The following is a 20,590-nucleotide window of genomic DNA, read 5'->3' as shown; positions in this document are numbered from 1 at the left end:
GCGAGTCAAGACACTCACGTGGACTGGTGAGCCCGAACCTACAGATTTTACCGACTCGAGTTCGAGAGGAGCAAGAAAAGACAACTGCAGAATCGAGAGAGTGGACCAAAGAAGTCTCTGGACTTGTTGCTCTCAAGCTTTCGCGGATGTTCTCCCGACGTTTTCAGCTCGATTTTCTCGGTAGGCGAGGAACAAACGCAAAGGCACGAACCGGTTGAGCTCTCTTTGCCGGCGCGCTACGATGGCCGCGCAGCTCGGGTGCGAGTTAGCGAGTCCGCCGCTTGCGCGGAAACAGACGAAGACCGCCGAAGAAAGTCCCGCGGACAGCTCAAAAAAGCGACAAATTTATCTGCAAAGTCACCAGGCAGATAAAGCGGGGCCGGACGCTCAAAGTCCTCGACAATTTCCGCCGAGCTGGCGTCGAGCGCCAGCTGCAGCGCGAAAAGACGAGAGGGCGCGCGCGGTCATCTGGCACTGGGAGGCCGTTCTTGAGTCGGAGGTCAGCAACGCGAGACTCACGGGCAGCAGCAGACGGAACGCCGGCTTTTCGGATGACGAGTACGAGTAAGACGCGCAAACGACACGTGGATCTGAAAACGGAGATATCCGCCGGAGGAAAAGGCAGAAAAAGTGGAGAATACGTGATGTGCATGGAGCCTGGCGTCGCAGCGAGCTGCCGAAGCCCCGTGATCACCTCCGTGTCTGGGATGTACATAACGCCTGAATGACGTCGGCGGTTCTTGGGACGAGAGGCCGAGCAACTCCAGAACGCGGCCAAATGCGTGTAGAATCGCAAGGGCAAAAGAAGTTTGGTTGCGGTCTTGCCACGAAAAGAGATTGCGTCTCATTTGCACGGGAAAAGGCCCCAAACGGGGAACCGCACGTGAACGCCCGCCTGCGAGTCAAGAGAGTTTAGGGTCTACGCAGCAGCAGCTATCGCTCAAGCGGAGACGACATACGGGACAGTTTCTGAATGTATTTTGTCGAGATTTCTTCCTCAACGACAGAAGCTTCTTGCCCCTTTCATCGTTCTGCCGTTCAGGACGACCGATTGGACTGTCTACAACGGGTGTTACCTTGTCGCCGCCGCGGCGGCACAGCACAAAGTCTTTTTGCTAGGTTGTTCCAGCTGTCTTCATTTGCCGACTTTTTCTCATGTGTCTTTGTTGGTCTGCACAATTTCGCTCTGCTCGTCCCTCCAGTTACGCACGTCTTAGGTCGGGGCGGCTTGCACTTTCCTCTCCGTTGAAAAACAATTTCTCTGTTTCTCTCTCGTGCTTCTCTAGATCTGCTGCATGTGCGACCGCCACGTGAGCAACTCTCCAGGTCTCTCCCTCGCATTATTTCACACTGCTGTTTAGGCGTCGACGTGGACGTGAAAGGGATCCTCACCTCTTCAAAATCGATTTTTGCAGGTTTCCTCGGCAGTCGAGAAACGCGCAGATGAACACACACAACTCCATGGGTGTGTATTCAAGTGTTGCCGATAGATAATCAGTTTGGAGTTGAACACTACCGAGCTGTCGAGGCAGAAGTGACAGACACAGTGTTGGGTGCCTTGCCTCGAAGCGTCCCCGTCCTCTACCTCGTACAAAGCGGACTCCGCCAGAAGAAGCAGAGAGCAGTGGGCTGCCAAGGGTGGTCGCCAGGGAAGCACAGCCTGAGGAACGGAGAAGACAGGAGGCTGAGGGAGGAACATAGCGGCGAAAATGAAGGGTACTCACCACCGGTTTCAGCCCGGAAAAGCCTTGCCCGGAACGCGTAAGTCCTGCTTCCAAGCACCGACTAGGCAACACTGACAGAACTCGACCAATCCACGAGTCCTGGCTAAGGTCCCGTAGTCTCTGTCAGACGTACCCGCATAGGCCTGAAGAGGTATTGAACTCGAGTTCTTGCCCGTGTACAAAGCAAGATCCGCGAATGCCCTGACCGTTTTTGTTACCTCAAAATGCACGGCGTTCCACTGATTCTATTTATACAATGAAGCGTCGTCTTAACTGTGCTCTGCTAAAACACAGTCGACCTGAGATCCACGAAAAACAGACCGGAGAAGTGCATTTGCCCCCTGCAGTGAACTCAGTGAAACCGCGACTGTTCACGGAGTTGACGACGTCGCTTCACCACCGCCTCGCACGCCACGTTTTCTGCTCCTTCCTTCTTTTTCGCGTTTTCAGGCTTGGTCGCTGCAACTTCTCGTGAGGACCCAGAAGGTGTTCCAGCAGCGCGTAAATCTGACGGCTTTGTCGAGTCTTTTTCTCGAAAGGCGATAGGCCGCGAAGCGTTTCAGGGCGCTGCGTCTCGGCCTCCTTCGAACGCGTTTCTTCACTCATCTGAAGTTCTCGCTGGAAAGCAAGCGCGCCTCATCGATGCTCAAGCCCGGCCGTCGCCGGGATCGTTTTTCCATCTTCGGCCTTCGTTTCCAGCTCGAACTCTCTTGGCAGGTGAAGAAAGCAGACAGGAAGAGGAGACTTCTGCTGCGTCTTCAGGATCACTGTCTGGTTGCTCGACCGTCGCTTCTGTCCCCTCTCGACCGCCGACAGGCTTGCGAGACAGCTGTGAAGCCGCGCACCGGGAAGACCAGGAAAGTCCAAAAGCTCGCAGAAAGCAGAGCGGGAGGGGGCAACACCTGAAGAGTGAAATGGAAGAACGAAGTGCCATCAAGAGGGAAGAGCGGAGAAATTCCGAGCGGAAGGTCATTTACGACGCCTCCTCTCGGCGTCCTCTGTCGGCGGGAGTGAGCATCCAGCAAGCTCCGGAGCGACGAAGGCAGAGTGGAGACACCTGCACTGTTCCGAAAGGAGAAAAAGACGACAATTTCGTCAACATTGCCTCTTTTCCCTCACCGTGGGTCGACGAAGACAACCATGCGAAGCACAGAAACCGTCCTGTTCTGGACAGTTCGGCGAAGAGAGACCGGGAGGGGAGGGGGCCGCCGAGCGCGGCAGACGGCCTGTCTCTCCCACCGAGTGTGTGGGCCATCGAGGCGGCTAGTGACGCGTACCGGAAGGAACTGCGAATTCGGGCACATGCAGCTCGACAACGAATAAAGAAAGAAGACGCGTCTGCGCTGCTTGTCCACAATCCGCCGTCGCATGCGCCCTCAGCAGACCTTTACGGCTCTCTCCAGGAGGATCAGGTTTATGAGTGCCCTTTTGGAGCCTTCGCGCATGCGGAAAAGCTGCAGGACGGGGCGAGTGAGATCGAGGAGGAGCCGAGCGAGCAAGTCGACAAAGCAGAGGAGGCGACAGCCGGAGGGCGCCACTACCTTGCTGTTCAAAGGTCCACAGGTGTCACTCCAGATCCATCGGTCCACAAAGAGGAAGAACCAGTACCTGAAGAACTGCCTAGAACGCTCGTCATAAGAAGCAGCCCAAGGCCCGAAGGGGCAAAGTTCCCGCGCGCAGAAGAGGCCTCAGGTCTCGAAACTAAGCCGAACAAGCCGCGCGAAGACCACTCTGCGAAGAGCAGGGAAGGCGCAAAACCTAGGCCGCGATACGCGAGTCTCTTTCCAGCTTCTCACTTGTGTAACAGACCTCGTCAACAAAGACAGCCAGGTAGCGACTAACGGAAAAACGCTGAACGGTCAGAGAGCGCAGACAGCCTGCAGTCTGTAGTTCTTCGAGCAGCGGGAACAGTGCGCACTTTTTCTGTCTGCGTAAAATTTGAGAGTGCACCGTGGGGTTTCCTCGAGTCTTGCGTATTCTTGTTTCTCACTGTTTTGGAGGAGGTCCTAGACTCTGTCTTCGCTCTCGTTATCAGTTTTCTTTTCCCTTCAACACGCTCAAATCATGCCTGCTCTTTCCACGGCTTTTTGCCCTGCTTGTCAATTCCTCTCCCTTCTCGTAGTGATCCGTACGCCTCTCTTGCTTTTCTGTGTTCGACTCCTTCCTGTATTCGGCCTCGTTGTTGCGGCTGGGGTTCTCTGGCCGTTGGGCTTCTCTCCGTACCGCATTGCTTTCCTTCTCTCGTGCGCCTCTCTCTCAGCTGTGCGCGAGACGTCGCCGTCTCCGCGCGGGACGTCGAAAGAGCCTCTCTTCTCTAAACGGCACCAGGCGTTTCTGAAGCCCCTCATTGATCCTCGAGACTGCTGGCCGTCGACTCGGCCTCTCCACGTCTCCGACCAAACATGCAACGCGCGTCCCTTATTCAGGGAGCCGCGGAGTCCGTTTGCGTCGCCGTTTCTCCCCGTCGTAGGCCAAGACGGCAGCACCAAGATCGTGCATACTGCGCCGGAGCAGCGAGCAGCCCGACGTGGAGAGAATATCTCAGGAGTAACTCTTCACGGTTTTCGTCCAGCTCCTCGGGAGGGAGGTCTCTTAGCCGTGTCAGGGTGTTTCTCGCCTCCGCCTCGCTCGGCCGCTTCCGAGTTTCCATCCCGCCGGGTGGACCAGTGGAACGAAAAAAGCGCGGCGTGGGCTCCAGATTCGCCTCTCGGGAGCGTCGGGGTGCGGCGGTCTCTGCCCTTCCCAGGCGCGGCGGGGATGCCCTCGCCTACGCCGAGAACTCGAGGTTCAGACTCGCCGTCTCCCGCGTTGTCGCCTGCCTTGTCTTCTGCCGCTCGGCTCCTCGAGGTCGACAGACAAATGAAGCGCGAGGAAAGATCGACGTCACCGAGTCTGGCGACTGCCGTCTTCGGCGGCATGGCCATAAAGAGCCGACGGATGGATGCTGAGCCGCCCGAGTGGAACGACGAAGAACGGTGAGAAACAAAAACATGGTTTTGAGAGAGTCTCGGAAAGGGATTTCGAAAAGGGGACAGCGGCACAGGCAAATACGGGTTCGAAGAAAGAGCACGGTTTTACCCTGTTTGTGTGCTTCGCAGAGGAAGACGCCAACGCCTTCAGAAACTTCGACTAGAAGAAGAGGTCGAGGAACTCCGAGCGAAACAGGCGCGTGTGTCGAAGGACGCGCACGAAGCCACTCAGCTCAAAACTCAAGGTATGGAAACGAGAGGCTCGCTTCCTAGGTGAAGAAATAGCGTTATATCCAGTTGTAGGAACACCCACAGAAAAGAGGTTGTCTGTACAGTATTTCGCTGCTAAGAGGCGCGTTTTCCGAGTTTCAAGCTCGGTTGTCTCCACCTACCGAGAAATCCCAGTGGCATTACGCATGAGGTGTTGGACAACAGGTCGGTGGTTGTTGGGCTCGAGTTTTCAGTTGCGTCTGCGTTTCTACATATCCTGTCAGTGGCCTGAATCTCCATCGCAAAACAGAGTCGCATGCAGTCATTTCGGGGATTCATGCTTCATTTGCAACGAGAAGCGCATGCAGGCCGCCGCACACCTGTACTGCCGCCTGTGAGGGTCGGCAGGTTCTTGGAGCCGTCGAGGGGAGAAGGCGCTGATGGGGTCACGAGACCGGGGGGACTCACAAATGGGCAAAGTAGTGGAACCATGGAACGAAACTCACGAAGTACGTTTTACACGACGCTGGTTTTCCATCTAGGTAGCGATTTGTGTCTTCCCATTTTCAGTCCAGGAAGAGCGGACGCGTGCACAAAACCTCATTCTCCTTTATCACGCTGAACAGAAGAAGGCTTCCGAGCTCCATGATCGTGTGCAGGCAATGGTTCAAGGTACGTTTTGTTTTCCATTTAGTGGAATACGTTTCTGCAAATTCTCGATCAGGCCAACTGTTTCTCTTTGTCGTGTCTTCTCTGTCACAGATGCATGCATCTATGTCCGCATGCCGTTCCTTTTGAGGCCCGTTTTTTCTTTCCTCTTTTAAGAAAGAGGAGACCGTGGCATCAGATCCCCACCTGAATATATGCTGCGACTCATTTTTCGACTTGCCTCTCAAAACACCTCAGTTCCTTTCTCTGCCCGAATGTGGCAAAACATATACATATATATTTATATATATGTATATATATATATATATTCCTTGTTTTTGGCTTTCTACTTTTGTGTATAGATACATCTCGGTGGACCGCCCGCTTCGTCTGTTTCGATGAACCGAGTACGACGCGTGTGTCTCGCGTCTCTTTTTCTCAGAGCTCCAGGCAACGCGTTCGGAGTTGAAGACGGCACAGCGAGCTCTGGAAGAGGCGACGAAGGCCCGGCAGTCCGAGAAGAGAGCGGCGAATCTTCGGTGTGAGCACGAGAAAGTCGAAAGCCACAAAGGGGTCGAGAAAGTCAGAACTTGCGAACTCCCCCGCAGAAGCGCTTCCCCCGATCGTGTGTTCGCCGACCGTAGAATCGTGGAGAATGCGCTCAAGTATACAAAGAGAGACCCCAGCCCCTCATCGACCTGCGACAGCGAAGAAAGCAGTCGGTGGGTCGTCCACGAGAACATGACCGCTCGGCGGGTGTCCACGGCCAGTTCGCATTGCGGTCGAGGTTCCCGACATCCTCGTCCTTCTCTCGATACAGAAAGCGACAACGGTTTTCCGCAAGAGACACGACAGACATGTAAAGCGAAGGTGCGTGAAAGTGTTCAGGAGATACTTGTTTTACGCCAACTTCGACAACTCGTCTAGAAAGCTGAACGTTGCATGCGGATTTAATTGTGCCGCAGACGAAGACGGCACCTGGCAAGCGCCACTAGAGTTCCGTAGACGACAAAGAGGCTTTCCATTTAGCACCGGAGACGCCAGAAGGAGGGACTTTCGCGTTGAGTGCACCTTCTGTCTCTGGCTCCGTGTGGAGATGTGTGCCTGCAGTGTTCCCTGTGAATTGACTCCTTTCTTGATGCATGCATTATTCTTCGGGGGGGTACCGGTACGCGTCATTCGCTTCGACCGACGGCTCTGCATGCGAAGGCCGCTCTGTGACCTCGAAGGCACGGACAGATCTTTGGCTGCACTGCAGGTGCGTGTATCGTCGCCGACGTTTCGGCTGCTAGCCACGGGTCCTGGGTTTCTCTTCTTTTTCACTCTATCTTTTCAGGTCGTGGAGTTCAACGACAACCTTCCGACAACGACGTTCGCGCACCGGCCTTCCTCGGCGTCGCTTCTTGGCCTCACATTCTCCGGGTCACCTCCGCCTTCTCCGGCCCACATTTCTTCACATCGCATGTCTGTCGCTTCTCCCCCACCGTCGATTTCGAAGAGTCGCCTCCTGCTTCCTCGTACGGCCTACTCTCCCGTCGGGGTGTCTCCTGCACATCTGGGAGCTCGCCAGCGCGAGCCTGGAGAAGGACGCCTTTCTCAAAAAGAAGGCGCAGGCCTCGACTCCAGTTTCCACAGCTGCGCTGGTCCCCAGACGGAGCGCGTGTCTCCTCCGCCCGCCGTCCTTTCTCCCGATGCCCCTCGGCTTTCCGAGGAGGCGCACAGACGCGAGAATCTGTCCCCGAGGTCGCTGTACTTCGCCATGACGAGTGGCGACACCAGTGTGCCTGTCTGGTCGGGTCCGTCTGTCGATTCGCCGCGCTCGCGACCCCCGTTAGAAGAGCCAAGAGAGCTCTGCCGGGTTCGCCGGGCCTCGGAAATGACCATCCATGCCCCCCGAGGGGACACTCGCGATTTTCGCTCTTTTGAGGCGGACAGTGTGGAGGCGCGCCTGAAACGCGAGCTGGCTGAGGCAGATCGTCGGAGTTTCGGACTGTCCTCTCAACAGTTTGAAGAACTTCTTCAGACGCTGACGGGAGTGGGCGAGTTGCTGAAGCCTCTCGCATATGCAGCCACGCACAAAGGGTCCACTGGGGCGCCCGTCTTGGATGTGCCAGCAGTCCTGGAGAAGCTTCGAGCGTCTGCGCATCTGCACCCAGAGCTCAGTCGCCTGTACAGGGACCTGGCTCGACTCTGCACGTCGTCGCCTCCTGAGTCTCGCGAGCAAGAGCCTATGTCTTGGGGCTTGTCGGCGAGAAGAGAAACGCCGCGAGGCGACGAGCGCGAACAGGAAGACGCTGCCTTCAGGGAGCCAGTCGGCGAGGCTGATCGGGTGCCAGCCGCTGAGCGGCGCCACCGGAAAGCCAAGAAATGGGACATTGGCGGAGAAGACATTCTGTGGATGAAGCGAGAAGAAGAAACCGACCTCGCAAGGGAACTCAGAAAAAGCTACGAAGAACTGTGGCTCCAACCGCACATGAAACCAGACATCATCGCAGATCGCGCAGAACGCGAAAAGCGAGAACGGCGCCGGCAAAGGCGCATGCAGGAACGAGCAAAGAAGCGCCACGGCCTCCACATCGGCGTCTCTTTCTCAGAACCGGAAAAGACGGCACGAGGCCTCCAGGACGATGACAACTGTCCTGATCTCCTTGCAGACTTGCCTGCGCAGCACAAATCCAGGAAAACGTGGAAAACTGCGCCAGTTATTAGCGAGTCCGAAGTTCTTCTCTTTGGGGTACGGCACCGCTGAGGAGACACCGTGTGGCGCTTCCACATGATCCAAGACCCGTTCATCTGCATCCTGCGCGAGACTTCCCTTCTCGAGTTCAGGAAACGACACCGTTCCGATTCTTTTACGCCGAATCTCGGGCGCGGAATCATCATTTGTTTGTTGTGGATAAGCACTTGCCGCGGTCGTGCTATTCTTTCTAGGCGGGACCTATGAAGAGCACACACGCTTCCGAGTGTCGCTGGGCGCATGGATCTTCTCTTGAGACGCCCGAGTTTGCATGTGTCTCCGTAACAGGATGTGGGGACCCGAGTCTCGTTTCCATCTACTTGCATGCGCGTAGACTCTAATGACGAGGATGCATGGTTTCGCTTCTCATGTGAGGGCCAGCACAGGCAACTGAGCATGAGGGAATGAGGGATTGGGGATGAATGAAACACAGGGAGTGCTCGGCGACGCAGCGGGCGCGCCTCTAGCTAGCATCACGCGAAACTGAAAGGGTGGATTTAAACGAGTGCTTTTTGAGGAATATCTGCTTGTTTCGTCCCTCGAACCGTTCTCTACCTTTTTCCCCTTTGTGCGGTCGCTTGTTCCATCAGGCAACCCCTGTCGTGCTTCCTACGGAGAAACGTCGGAAAAAAAGGCACGCTTCTTCCGATGATTCTGACTCGGGTGAGAGAACTGGTTCGGATGACAGATACAGTTTGTATCCGTCGCACTGACACCCTTGACAGTCTGCAGCCTCTCTGCCCTTTTGGTTGCGCAAAGTTGGCATGTTTGTTTGTGTCGCTTCTCAACTGATGCAGACGCTTCGACGATGTCAGCGGATTCTCGGGACTACCGTTCGGCGAGCAAGCATTCGCGGCCTTCCTGCCCTTCTGGCGTTTCTTCTCGTCTTTCTTCTGGAAAGGACCGGTATGGTCTTCCAGGCTCGACTTCTCCGGCCGCGCTCGGCGCCTCAGCTTCTCGCTTTGGTGCGCCAGCGAAAAAGGGTCCTTTCTCGTTCACGGATCCCGATCGGTTTCAGCGCGTCTTGCGGGCGCTGTCTCAGGAGAAGCGGAGACAGACGGCGCCAGCCAGTGGATCCCAAAGTCGCTGGCACTCGCTCGGGGAGACGCCGACTCCGTGGGCTCCAGCGCGGGGCGCCCCGACGGCGCGGCCTCTTGCCCTCCCGAAGCAAACTCTTTTGAGGGACGTGGAAGAGTTCACTGACTTCACCTCGTCTGACTCTTCGTCGCTGCTGGCGCGGAGGCGCCGCAGACGCGCGCGCGACGCGAAGGAGTGCGAGAGGCGCAGCCGAGGGACTCGCGACGAGTCTGACGACGTGCGAGACCGGGGACACGGTAAAGAGCACTTGAGAGAACGGGAGCGGGAAGCGGAGAAACGCCGCAGCGTGCGTCGAGACTTGGGGTCGAAACGCGAGGAGGAAAGACGGAGGGAGAAAGACGCTTCGTCGGAGAGGCGCCGGGTCTCCGTCGATCGCGACGCAACCCACAGACGACGCGGATCTGCGGGTATGTCTGGGGAACCGAACTGTGAAGGAGACGAGGAATTCCAGCCTCGCGGGGTGTGTTCAGGTACATTCAGGAGCATGCGTGCGTGTGTGCTGGTCTCGCGTGCCTGGATCTATGTAAACGAAAACTGAAATAAGACAGGGTTGCACGGTGAAGGAAACGACGAAGGGACGCAGAAAATGGGGAGGAAATGGAGTAGTGGCCTCAAGCGGGTCCGCCGCTTTTGTTCTGCGCTCTGTGTTCCGTCCATTTAGGTAACTTGAACTCGACTCCTTTTCGTGTGTCGCTCATGGAGGTGAGGGTCCTAACTGCGCCCTCGCGGGACCTTTCCTCGCCATTCCACTCAGATTTGTCGTTTCGTCTCTTGTGCTCTCTGGATTCGACTTGCGCCTGCCCCCCCCCCGCGTTTGCAGATGATGACTCCTTGGAGAGAACAAAGCGACGAAGGGAGCGAGAAAAAAAAGAGAAGCGGGCGTCCTCAAGTAGTAAAGGTCAGTTGCCGCCATAACGCACCAGAGGGGGGCTTCCGCTTTCGAGAAGAACAAGAGGGGAAAAAGCCTGTTCAGACGCGCCCGCTGAAGCACATGAAGGCGACCTTTCCACGGATAAAATATGACCGGGTTTCCTCTCCCTTTCAGAGACCAGAATGTCACCACCGTAGAGACGGTCTTCATGTTGAAGTTCGATTCGCAATCTGGGGAAGTGCAGTCAGTTTATGAAAGATGGCATGCTGCGACCAGGAAGGTGGTACGCAGTAGTCTACGCTGGGGCTGGAATCCGCGAAAGCCACAGAACGCCCTGTCGACGTAGTTTTGTCTCGGGGGGAAAGCAAGCTAGAAAGTACCCTCCGACATGTAACGCAAGCGACGTAAATGCAAAACATGCGTTTGGAGGATATGTAAACGGTCTAGATCGTCCTGTCACTCGGCTTGCAGCGCCGGCTTTGTCCAGACGGTCGAGTCACTTCTTTGCAGAGACTTTGAGGCACAAACACAGAACTCCACGATCCTAGCAAAGAGCTGCGTGTCGACATGTGGGTACCAAATGCGTTCGAATGCACTCCTCTACTAAAAGCTGCTCTGGGCCCTTTGTTCGCTCTTTTTTTGCTGAACCAGGTTTGGGCGACGTCTCGGAAAGTCATCGAAGACGGTCGGAAGGTGCCAGCGAAAAGAAAAAGACCGACGGTGCCGCGAAAACGGAGCAGAACGCTCAGCCTGTGAGCGGACTGAAGAAAACCAGCGCGGCGTCGTCGGAGGTCCCCACTGTTCCTGTGGGCAAAGGTGTCCTCGATTATTCACCGCAGAATGCACAGGCGAAAGCAGAGGCTCCGAAAAAAAATGACAGTCTTCAACTGCCAAAGAAAGAAGCTGCATCCGCCGCGGCCAAGCCAGGAGGTCCTTCCGAAGACGGCAAGAAGAGCGAGAGCGCTCCTTCGTGCTTGAAAGCGAAGAGCGAAGGAGAGAAGAAGGAGAAGGAAGACACCAAGGCTTCGCCTTCGGGCAAAGAGGCAGTTAGCGCCAAGCAAGGCGGCGGGAGTTTGTCCGAGAAAGCGGCAGAGACGGAAGCAAAGAAAGAAGAGGCAAAGAAAGAAGATGCAAAGAAAGAAGAGGCAAAGAAAGAAGATGCATCCGCCGCGGCCAAGCCAGGAGGTCCTTCCGAAGACGGCAAGAAGAGCGAGAGCGCTCCTTCGTGCTTGAAAGCGACGAATGAAGGAGAGAAGAAGGAGAAGGAAGACACCAAGGCTTCGCCTTCGGGCAAAGAGGCAGTTAGCGCTAAGCAAGGCGGCGGGAGTTTGTCCGAGAAAGCGGCAGAGACGGAAGCAAAGAAAGAAGAGGCGAAAATGCCGTCAAAAAAAGCAGAAGCCGACGGCAAGGCAGCGCCCGTGAAAAAGGAGGAAGGGAAACAAGAAGGAAGCAAGGCACCTACCAAAGCGTCTGACCCAAAGCAGAACCCAGAAGCGGCAGGAGCCCAGACAGCGAAAATGGTGAGAGAAAAAGGAAGCGGGAGAAGAAGCCAGAAGGATGAAGGGAGGCCAGAGCTGGAAAAAAACTCCTGGCGTCGTTTCAACTGGGATTTTCGTAAATATTTTCGTGACCTCCTATCTGCTCTCCTTGCTTCCTTCCGATGAAGCCTACACGATCTGTTTTTCTCGCGCCTTTTGGTTTCCGTTAGATCGTTTCTTGGGAAGTCCCCGGTTTAGCCCTCCTTTTGTTTTTCTTCGCGTGTGCTTCATCCTTCGTCGCTCTGTGATGTGCTTGTTTGCCTACAGGGTCTCAGTAAGAGTTGCTCAGACGAACTTCTTTTTCTTCTTTTGTTGTCTGTGGATTTTCCATTTGCTGCTCAGATCAACTCTCTCTGTTTGTCTTTCTAGAGAATAACCGCCTCAGGGTCTCCTTTTTTATCTCTCTTCTTGTCCCTCTTCTCCCTCTGTATGCTTCTTTACTTCTCTACCGGGGTACCTGGGGGGCTACCTCTGTTTCAGTTCCGTGGTTCTGTCTATCCTTCTGTCCCCGTTCTTTCTCCGGTCTTGGCCAGCGCGCGTGCCTGTCTCTCGCTCTCACTCCGGTCGCCCTTCTGAGTACCAGCGTCGAGAGCGGGTCTCAACCATTGCATACTCTTTTCTTTTTCCGATGCCATGTTTTCCTTTCCCTAGGTGGCGCTCCGAAGCTGGCCCCGACAATACACATCGCGTGTCTCCAGTGAGTAACGCGTATTCCTCTACCCTGAATCCGTTTCGCAATTTCTTGTCTCCGCTGTCGTTCCTGCTGTTCCCATGATTTGTTAGACTGTGGCCGTCGACCAGGTCGCTGGATCTCGGTCCTCGCTTTCTTTCCTCCAATCTGCTTGTGCGAGCTGAAGGCGCAACTTCTCACAAAAACGGTTCAAGCGCCGTTGACGCTTCTCAGAGTCGCCAACTCCGTTTTTTGCGGGTTTTGTCGTCCAGACATTTGATCCAGCTGTTCTCGAGGTGTTTGGGGCCTAGGTCGTGCTCCTTGTCTTCGTTGAATCCAAGGGAAGGAGTACCGAGTGAAGACGAACGTGGCGCCTGGGGCGGCAGAGAGCCGTGAAAGAGAAGAAGATTCTTCGCACACTCTGGTGGTTTCTGTGTGTTTGTGAATGCCTTCTTGTCCAGAGAGTTGGTTCCCCTCGACGGCAAAGAACAGGCAGACCGTAAATTCGTCGTTGTCATCCACAACGAGGGCGAACAAGCCCTCGAACTGGTGAGCTAGAAGATAGACAGCTGTTTGATTCCGCAGGTGCATTGAAGGGTGCTTCACTTACGCAGGCTCAACTCGGGGCAGTCTCCATTTTCAAGGAGGCGGGGATTTTCTGCATGCTTAGGCACTGTTGCCTTGGTCCTTCGCTTCCGATTTCCTCATCGTTTCTCGCCGGGGTCTGCGTTGCTCTGCGACAGATGAAAGCCAAGAAGGGCATTATCACGGAAGAGCATGCTACTCGTCTCGAACCGAATCCCAACTCCCTCCAACTCGCCAACATAGAGGAGCAGGTTTGTCGCTTGGTGCCTCTATGTATCCAGAGTCTGATCTTTTCAATAGATCCCGTCTCTTCCTCACTTCCTCACTTCCTCTCCCCGCTTTGGCCCATCTCGTTGACATGTTTCTTTTCTCGTCCCCTTGTGGGTTCGGCACTCTGTGGCGTCCTTGTCTCGTTCATCTTGGTTGTTTTTTCTCTTCCAGCCTGGTAGCTTCCTTGTCTCTTCTCTGAAAGGGTTTGCCTTCTCTCCCGCCTAGACTGGCGGCCGCGTGCGGTCTTTGTTATCGTCTCGTTCCTCTTTTCGTTTCACCCTTCGTCTTCCCACCTTCGTCGGCCTCACAGGCGTTTCAAAAGAGCGACCGCAGCGCGGTTTTCACTTCCCTGGTGGAACCTCTTCGTTTCAGTGGCACTTTAACCTTTCTTCTGCGTCCCGTATTAATGTTTGACATTGTTGCGTGCTCGCGTTTCCGATGTGTTTCTTTGTCTTGTAGCTAACCCTCGACAAAGTCGACCTTGGAAAGCCAATCGTTGTGACCGCGGTCGAACTGGCCGCAGAAGGCCCCAAGATCTTCGCAGCAAGCAAGCCAGTGATCATCGATAAGGTAAAGAATGGGATGTTGGATTTCTCGCTTCACCTTCCGTGCGTCGCCGCTTTTCCACGAGTCTTCTTTCCGTGGGCTCAGGCCCTCCCATTGCGACAGGAAAACGCAGACGCTGGGACCAGAAAGTCTCTCGACGCTGATGTCTGTCGCAGTAGATTCATCTCTCCGATGGTCACAGTTCCCCGTAGTCCTCTTTTCTTCTTCGGGTGACTTCTCTCCTTACGGCTTTCTTTGATTCGGGTCTTGCGTCTGCCTCTCATCGCGTCAACTCTTTTCGCTCGTGCTCCCCTCCGTCAATTACTCATCTTTCGTGTTTTTCTGTTTGTGTTTCCTCGGTCATTGATCCCGTTCTTGTCCTTGTCCCCTCTGCGAGGCCTGAGTCTCCTCCATATCTCCATAACGTCTGTCCTCAGTTTCTCGCACGTTTCTTCGTCTCTGTTTTCGTGGCAGTTGCGCGACGAATCAATGCTGCAACTCGACACTGTGGACAAGGAGTCGAAGAAGTGTGTGAAAGGTAAGGGCGTCCTGAGACGATACTGCGATTGGCGCCAACTACCCTCTGTCTGCCCTCATGCTGTCAAAAAGCGACTATCTCATGAAGTTCAAAGACATCACAGTCTGTTTCTTCCGATAAACCAATGTCCACCCCTGTAGCAGGATCCAGTGCAGTGTCTCTCCTCTTTCGTCGCAACATGAACGAGGCTGGACTGAAACACTCTAATCAGGGCATGAATAGGTCGCTTGTCGCCGCTTCAGCGTCTCCAGAGGTCTACTACTACATGAGTGCACAACTCAAAATGCAATTAGGTGCCTGCTCACTGAACGTCGAACCTAGTGAACTAGTGGTATGTTTGATCCTCTGTACCAACCGATCCAAAATCGTGATATCTTTTTGGCGTGTGCTCTAAATCTAAATTCAGCCTCTAACTCCGGTGCGCTTGTTGCAAGGTCCTGTGTACTCCAAATAATTAGAGGTATCATTCCTCGCGTTACTACGCATTTATTTATTTGCATGCATGCGCATCGGAATACGTGCGGATAGAGTGCATGTATTTCGAGAACTGTGTCTCTGAGGCTCTAACTGCGAAGAAGGTGTCCACGCTGGAAGACGCCTACAGAGAGGCGCAAATTTGAGGCTGCCTCTTTGTCTCTGCGTCCGACTTTTTCTGCAGCGGGAGCAATGCGTTTCACTTTGGGATCAGAACAGAATGGCGGCCCGAAAGCGTGAGTCGGGGAAAGCTGTCACTCACGAAATTGTCGTTGGTGAATGTGTACTGTTTATGCTGAGGAGACCTGCTATTCGTTTTTTGCCACTACAGTCATTTTCGTGGCTACCGCGTTTCAAACGCGTTAGCTACGGTACTGAAATATATTTCCAGTACCGAGTAGCCATTGGTTAGCGATAAGACATCACCCACGGATACGATTTGTCGAAGCACGAGAGAGTCGAGTAAGCCTAAGTCATTCGTTTCGTTCGAAGAGAAAGGGAGAAAGGGAGTCAGGCGCCCTCGCTCTCTGACGTTCTTTAGGTCGCGTAAGGTCTTCCGTTTTTCTTTTCCGTTTGTTTCTCCTCTCCGGAGCAGGCAACGCTTTCTCGCACCTCCGTTACATCTACCTGTCTCTATATTCTCCCACCGCCCTTCTCCCCTGTTCCGGTTTCCTGGTTTGTTTTGTTGCTCAGTGGCGAAAGTGGTTTTTCTTTGTTCGTAGTCTTGCTACTCTCTTCTTTGTTCGTCTTGCCGTGATTTGGTTGCATGCTAATAAGCCTTCTTCCTCATTCTGTGGGCCGACGTGATTGCAGGAGTGATCTTCTTTTCTTGTCTTTCCCTCGTTGCGTGTCACTCTGTTCTCTCGCGTTTCCTTCCGTTCCTTTACTACGCTTCCTTCTGTGTTAAAAAGGAGACGAGTTCCCAGCGGTATTTTCTCTCTACTTCTTCTGTACACCCTTTTTCGCTTGCCTGTCTGTTTCCGCGCGTGCAAACACAGCTAGCCATTGTTAAAACAGTCGCAGAGCGGCTGTGACATGCAGCAACAACATTCGAATGGATCTACACAGAAAGGCCTCCTATAGAACAGTGGGGGAAGGCTGCCTGCTGTAGCGCGATTTCTCTGGTTGAGGACGTCAAGGATCCGTTGTCCATTGTCGCTTTCTTCCCTTTTTTGTGGTTCCAGATCTGAGAAGGCTGTGGCGACGAAGAAGGAGAATGGTAGGGGACCGCGAAGAGGGGTGTCTAACAGAGGAGGCAAGGAAATAGCTGAGGAACCGTTCGTGCGAGCCCAATAAGCCTTACTTGCCAAGCCTGGGGGAAAAGCAAGAGGCAGATGCAGAAAAGGGTACAATTTCCAAAGGCCATGGGAAACTGCTGTAAAACGCTAGTGACTGCAGCGGAGGTTGCTGTGTGTGTTACATATGTGTTCATATCCGAAGAAATGAGTGGAACAGCCCGTATTTCTCCAACGCTTAGTCAGAAAACAGTTCCGCTAGGTCACCTGCCTTTGCGGACTTGCTCATTTCATGCCTTCCCCTTTCCAGATAGACATAACTACGGAGCCTTGGTGATCGTCTTTTGCTGTATCCGATCGGGACGCGTGCTGCTCGATTTTAGTTCTTTTCCAGTCGCGTTCCCCAAAAAGAGTGGAGGTATCGCATTTTTAGTTTTAAAAAAGATGTTTACAGTTCCCAATGCCACTTCTACTGGCGAGTTAGTGAATGTGTATGCATGCACACTGTCGATATCTGCCTGTCCATACGTCACTCCATGCCTGTCCATATGCACATGTACAAGCGCATTTACGCATTGTGCTGACGGGGGTAATCGAGCTTGCGTCTCAGACTTAGGTGGCGTGTGTTTATTTTTTATGTCCCAGGCAAGAGTTCCGGAGAAGCCAAAAACAGTTCAACGCAAAAGGCTCCTGAAACGAACGAGAAAAAGGTTCCGAGTCCTGCCTCCAAGGCTGGTGCCCAGACGAAGAAGGGTGACCCTCTTCCGGCAGATAAGAAAGAGGGTACTGGAGTGTCTGAAACGAAAAAGGCGGACGGAGTCACGACAGTTGCAGAAGGAAAGAAGGCAGGGCAGCCAAAGAAAGCCGGTCCCCCAGCAGCAAAAGGAAAAGACGGACCAAAGCAAGCGTCAGGAGCGGCAAAAACAACGAAGCCGCCGCAAGCCAAACCGGCGGCCGGTACCGTGAAGAAAGCGTCTCCTAGTGCACCGCAACGCAAGAAGCTAATACCGAGGCAACCTCCTCCTCCAGGTACAAGGCGATAGTTTTCTTGTCATTGGCCAATCACGCTTAGATTTCCTTTGTGTTTTTGCGGCGTGCGAATAGTAGATGTGGCTACTAAGCATTCCGGGTGTCGCGGAGAGCCTGCCGGCAGATCTCTCCGACAGGCGAATCGAGGAACTATCCTAGATTCGGACGGAAGTAAGCTTTCAAGAACGTTTATGTGGGTAGAAACTGCCTCCAGATCTTGTATTGAAGAGGTGAAAAACGAACCTAGAGAATCGATTTTCTGTCTTTGGCTGCCTGCTGCAGTGGCAAAAGTGTCGGCGGCTCCGAAGACCTAGGGCAACATGGAGAAGATCGTACCACCAGGACGCCGCGAAGTTGTTTTTGTTGAACGACATGATTCGCGTTTGGCAGTCGAAAGCAAGGGCGATCTTAACGGAGGACTGTCGCCTAATTACAGACACGCGGACAGTCAAGGAGAAGTTGTTCATCGTGCGGTGGGCCCGCTGTGAGAATTGTAGAAGTCTACGAGGGTTGCATACCTTTCTCCCCATTTTTCCGAGGGTCGCAAAGCTCCTATGTTTATCTGAATCACACTGTGGTTATCTGTTTCGTCATCCCGAACATGAGCCACGCGTACTGTGGCACTACAACATAACACCAGTACACCAACCTTGTTGTCCCCACATTAGACGAAGCTGGAATGGTGTCGGTAGATGTGAAAAAGTAGGTGTTTGCTATTTGGTGTCCGTCAAAAGAAACGGCTGTCGTGGTGAAATGTGAAGCGAGAGGTGAGCCTGAGGCTGAATCTTGGTCAACACCCATGTTGCACCGAAATGGACTATTTTGGTACTCATGTAGAAAGCGGGGTCCGGAAACTGGGCAAAAGCTTTCTTCGCCACATGTGTGTCAGCCACAGTGAATAGGTATGACTGCTCAGTGGTGGCAGCGCGGAAGGGAAACAGTCACTCATTCAGTGGAATTCACGACCGAAGGCGAAAGGCTGGATCAACATGTACCATTTCTCTCGATAGGCTGTCTCTCGCCAAACATCGAAACATATGTAGAGTGCGACGGAACATCCTGCCGTGAAAACATCCGCAAGTCAACGTCGGAGCATTCACCCGCTTTGAATATACCGGTTCATAGCGAATGAGGTTGGCTTCGGGCTCGCACTCCCAACACATGTCATAAAAACCCGTAGAATGTACAGTGAATTGCCTCCGTGGCAAGCCATCCAAACAGTTGGGCACTGGTAAAACGTATGTTCGCAGTGGACAAATACACAACTGGAATATGCCAATGACCAACGCACGTTGCTCGATTCTTCAGGAAAGAACGACTGATCATCCTCGGCCCTAATCTCTTCTATTACGGTGGGCTGGGCACTTGTTCTCCTTAATATGGAGCCGGACCTTTGGTGGATTCCTCGGGTATGATTGCTCTCGAAACCACGGAGAGCATAGTGCCCTGTCGCTTTAAAATCAATTGTTTTGATTGATGCATTTTAAGTTTTAAAATGTCACTGCCAGTGTGGTAGCGACCTTACCGTTTTTTAGTCTCGCGTCGAAGTGGTCATGCATCAGTGTCAATGACTGTCAGAGACAAACGTTAAAGATACGCTGTTACCCACTTCTGATGGCACTGTCTTAGCTACCGTGCAAGCCTCTCTTGGGCTGGATGGAGTAGACGGCGCGTTGACTGTCGTGAGTCGCAGATGCTTTATTACGGTGGACCGTGTTATTAGCTTCGTTGTCGTCAGCAGGCATGTTTCTCAACAGCAGCTAAGCTCTTATCTTCCACCTTTTCTCAGCTCTCGCTTGGTGTGACAAAGACATGGCGTTTGGAGTACGCACACATTCAGTGGCATCCGATCTTGGGGGCTACCTTCATCCCTCTGGAATCCTGATTTATGGAGGCTGTAGCGAAACCGCCTACCGCAGAAGTAACATGGCGGCAGGTGCAACCGGTTCGATCGCACGATTTATTGTGAATGTTCAACACCCGGCTGGTCGATTTCCCGTCGCATTATTTCCTGAAACCTGAGCTGTGGGGAGCCAAAATAGGGGCATCACAACCGTCTGCTGGAGGAAGCCGGCACCTCCCTGACAGCGTCGCACGGGTGGATGGCCCTGGTAAAGCGGTGCAGACGGCGAAATTCTGTCAAGATCAGATTCATCAAATCTGTGTTACGCGCTCCTTCCATATTCTATTGGTGGAACCGTGTTCGGAAAAACCTATTTTAGACCGATGCAGTAGATCGGGGGGTCGAAGTGACCGTCTGAGGCATCCCCCAGCCCACAATGTGCCGTAATGCTCTTCTCTTACACGATTTGCAGCGCATGTTGCAGCCTCCCACATTCCCTCTGCACAACGCAGCATTTGAGATAGTCAATTCTGTTGTCTCTCTGCGCTACTTTAAGTATCAACGGGTGGTGCAGAATTTTTCATGTTCAGCTGCGTCTTGGGGGTCCCCCGTTCTTCAACACTGGGTCAGAGGGGGGCCGTAAACGTCTGGTAGTGTTAAACCGATGGCTCCACGACAGCTATATTCAAATCTAACCGCAATTTTGCTGCGGTCCCGCATTCGTTGTCGTGTCTTCGCTGTCTCTGGGAATCGGGAGTTCATCCCACATTGGTCACATACACTCAACAATGGGCGAACGTCCGCCGAAATCACGAGTTTTACCGCAGAAACATTTTTCCACACACAGGGGCTGATTGAGGATAATGGTCTCGCGTAACTCCGGTCATGAGAATAAAGCCGATCATGTGGGAGTGAGCTCGAGCAGCGCGACACGTGAGCAAGTAGGTGAGAGAGGCCTGGGGTATGTATGTGTGAGATGGAGTGGTACCATTCAGACAGGGGACAGCCAGACTGGTGGAAAGCGTACCTCGCGTAGGTGGGAAAGTTGCGTTGCGACGAGTACCAAGAGCAACAGCCCAGGGGACCCTCCGCAGCATTGTCGTATGCGCGGTCAGACTTTTTCTCTACCAAGCCTGCTTTTTGGCAGACGCAACCACCGACATGGACAAAAGTCCCGATGTTTGGTCCCTAGCTACGTTGCTAACATGAGAAAGTATCCAACGGCAGCCGGTCGCATTTTGCCGCTTGCCAATCAGTGAGTGCATCTTCCACGCTGTCTGCGCTCTCAAAAACGCAAGATTCAGTTCTATGTTGTAACATTCGGCGTAGTCAGCTTGCAACCTAATTGGTATCGGGGCTGCATGCCAGTTTCCGCGTGTTATCTTCAGAAAAGGATATGCCACTGAGTGGACAAGATGTCCCTGAATGCCAGGTCATCGTACTGGAATGTTCCTGGCCGCAGTACAGAGGCCTGGTGGTCTGTGATAGCTTTCGGTCACAGGTGCTGCTTCACATGGCACAAACTTCCACCATTTTTTCGTCTATATTTCGTACGCAAGAGCAGACTGCTAGCAATTTTTCCATACAGCAACCCCATGTTTGTGC

General features: G+C 53.6%; 2 protein-coding genes across 2 annotated transcripts; both read left to right on the top strand.

Annotated features, from left to right (window-relative positions):
• Positions 1–241: 241 nt before the first annotated feature.
• TGME49_234260 (hypothetical protein) lies at positions 242–1,446 on the top strand (the record flags this gene model as incomplete). The annotated part of the gene is made up of 1 exon (XM_018780392.1): positions 242–1,446. One exon carries the CDS (start codon positions 242–244, stop codon positions 566–568), a length of 327 nt encoding a protein of 108 aa, XP_018635863.1. The 3' UTR covers positions 569–1,446.
• TGME49_234250 (hypothetical protein) lies at positions 591–20,590 on the top strand. The gene is made up of 21 exons (XM_018780391.1): positions 591–1,761; positions 2,175–3,554; positions 3,985–4,699; positions 4,823–4,938; positions 5,474–5,575; positions 5,994–6,421; positions 6,888–8,285; positions 8,879–8,951; positions 9,086–9,793; positions 10,207–10,284; positions 10,909–11,777; positions 12,063–12,069; positions 12,447–12,492; positions 12,927–13,014; positions 13,209–13,301; positions 13,780–13,890; positions 14,341–14,404; positions 15,063–15,114; positions 16,063–16,097; positions 16,759–17,142; positions 17,425–20,590. Exons 1-21 carry the CDS (start codon positions 1,710–1,712, stop codon positions 17,454–17,456), a joined length of 6,831 nt encoding a protein of 2,276 aa, XP_018635864.1. The 5' UTR covers positions 591–1,709; the 3' UTR covers positions 17,457–20,590.

The sequence above is a fragment of the Toxoplasma gondii genome, chromosome X, assembly GCF_000006565.2.
Source record: "Toxoplasma gondii ME49 chromosome X, whole genome shotgun sequence".
Lineage (NCBI taxonomy): Eukaryota > Apicomplexa > Conoidasida > Eucoccidiorida > Sarcocystidae > Toxoplasma > Toxoplasma gondii.
Note: the sequence above shows the minus strand (reverse complement) of the source record. Positions and strands in the feature narration are given on the sequence as shown.

Excerpts from the sequence above, each read along its gene's own strand:
- TGME49_234250 (XM_018780391.1), top strand. The coding sequence starts at position 1,710 with ATGAAGGGTACTCACCACCGGTTTCAGCCCGGAAAAGCCTTGCCCGGA. Across the intron at positions 1,762-2,174 it reads AAAAGCCTTGCCCGGAACGC|GCTTGGTCGCTGCAACTTCT; the intron begins GTAAGTCCTGCT and ends TCGCGTTTTCAG. Across the intron at positions 13,891-14,340 it reads AGCCAGTGATCATCGATAAG|TTGCGCGACGAATCAATGCT; the intron begins GTAAAGAATGGG and ends TTTTCGTGGCAG.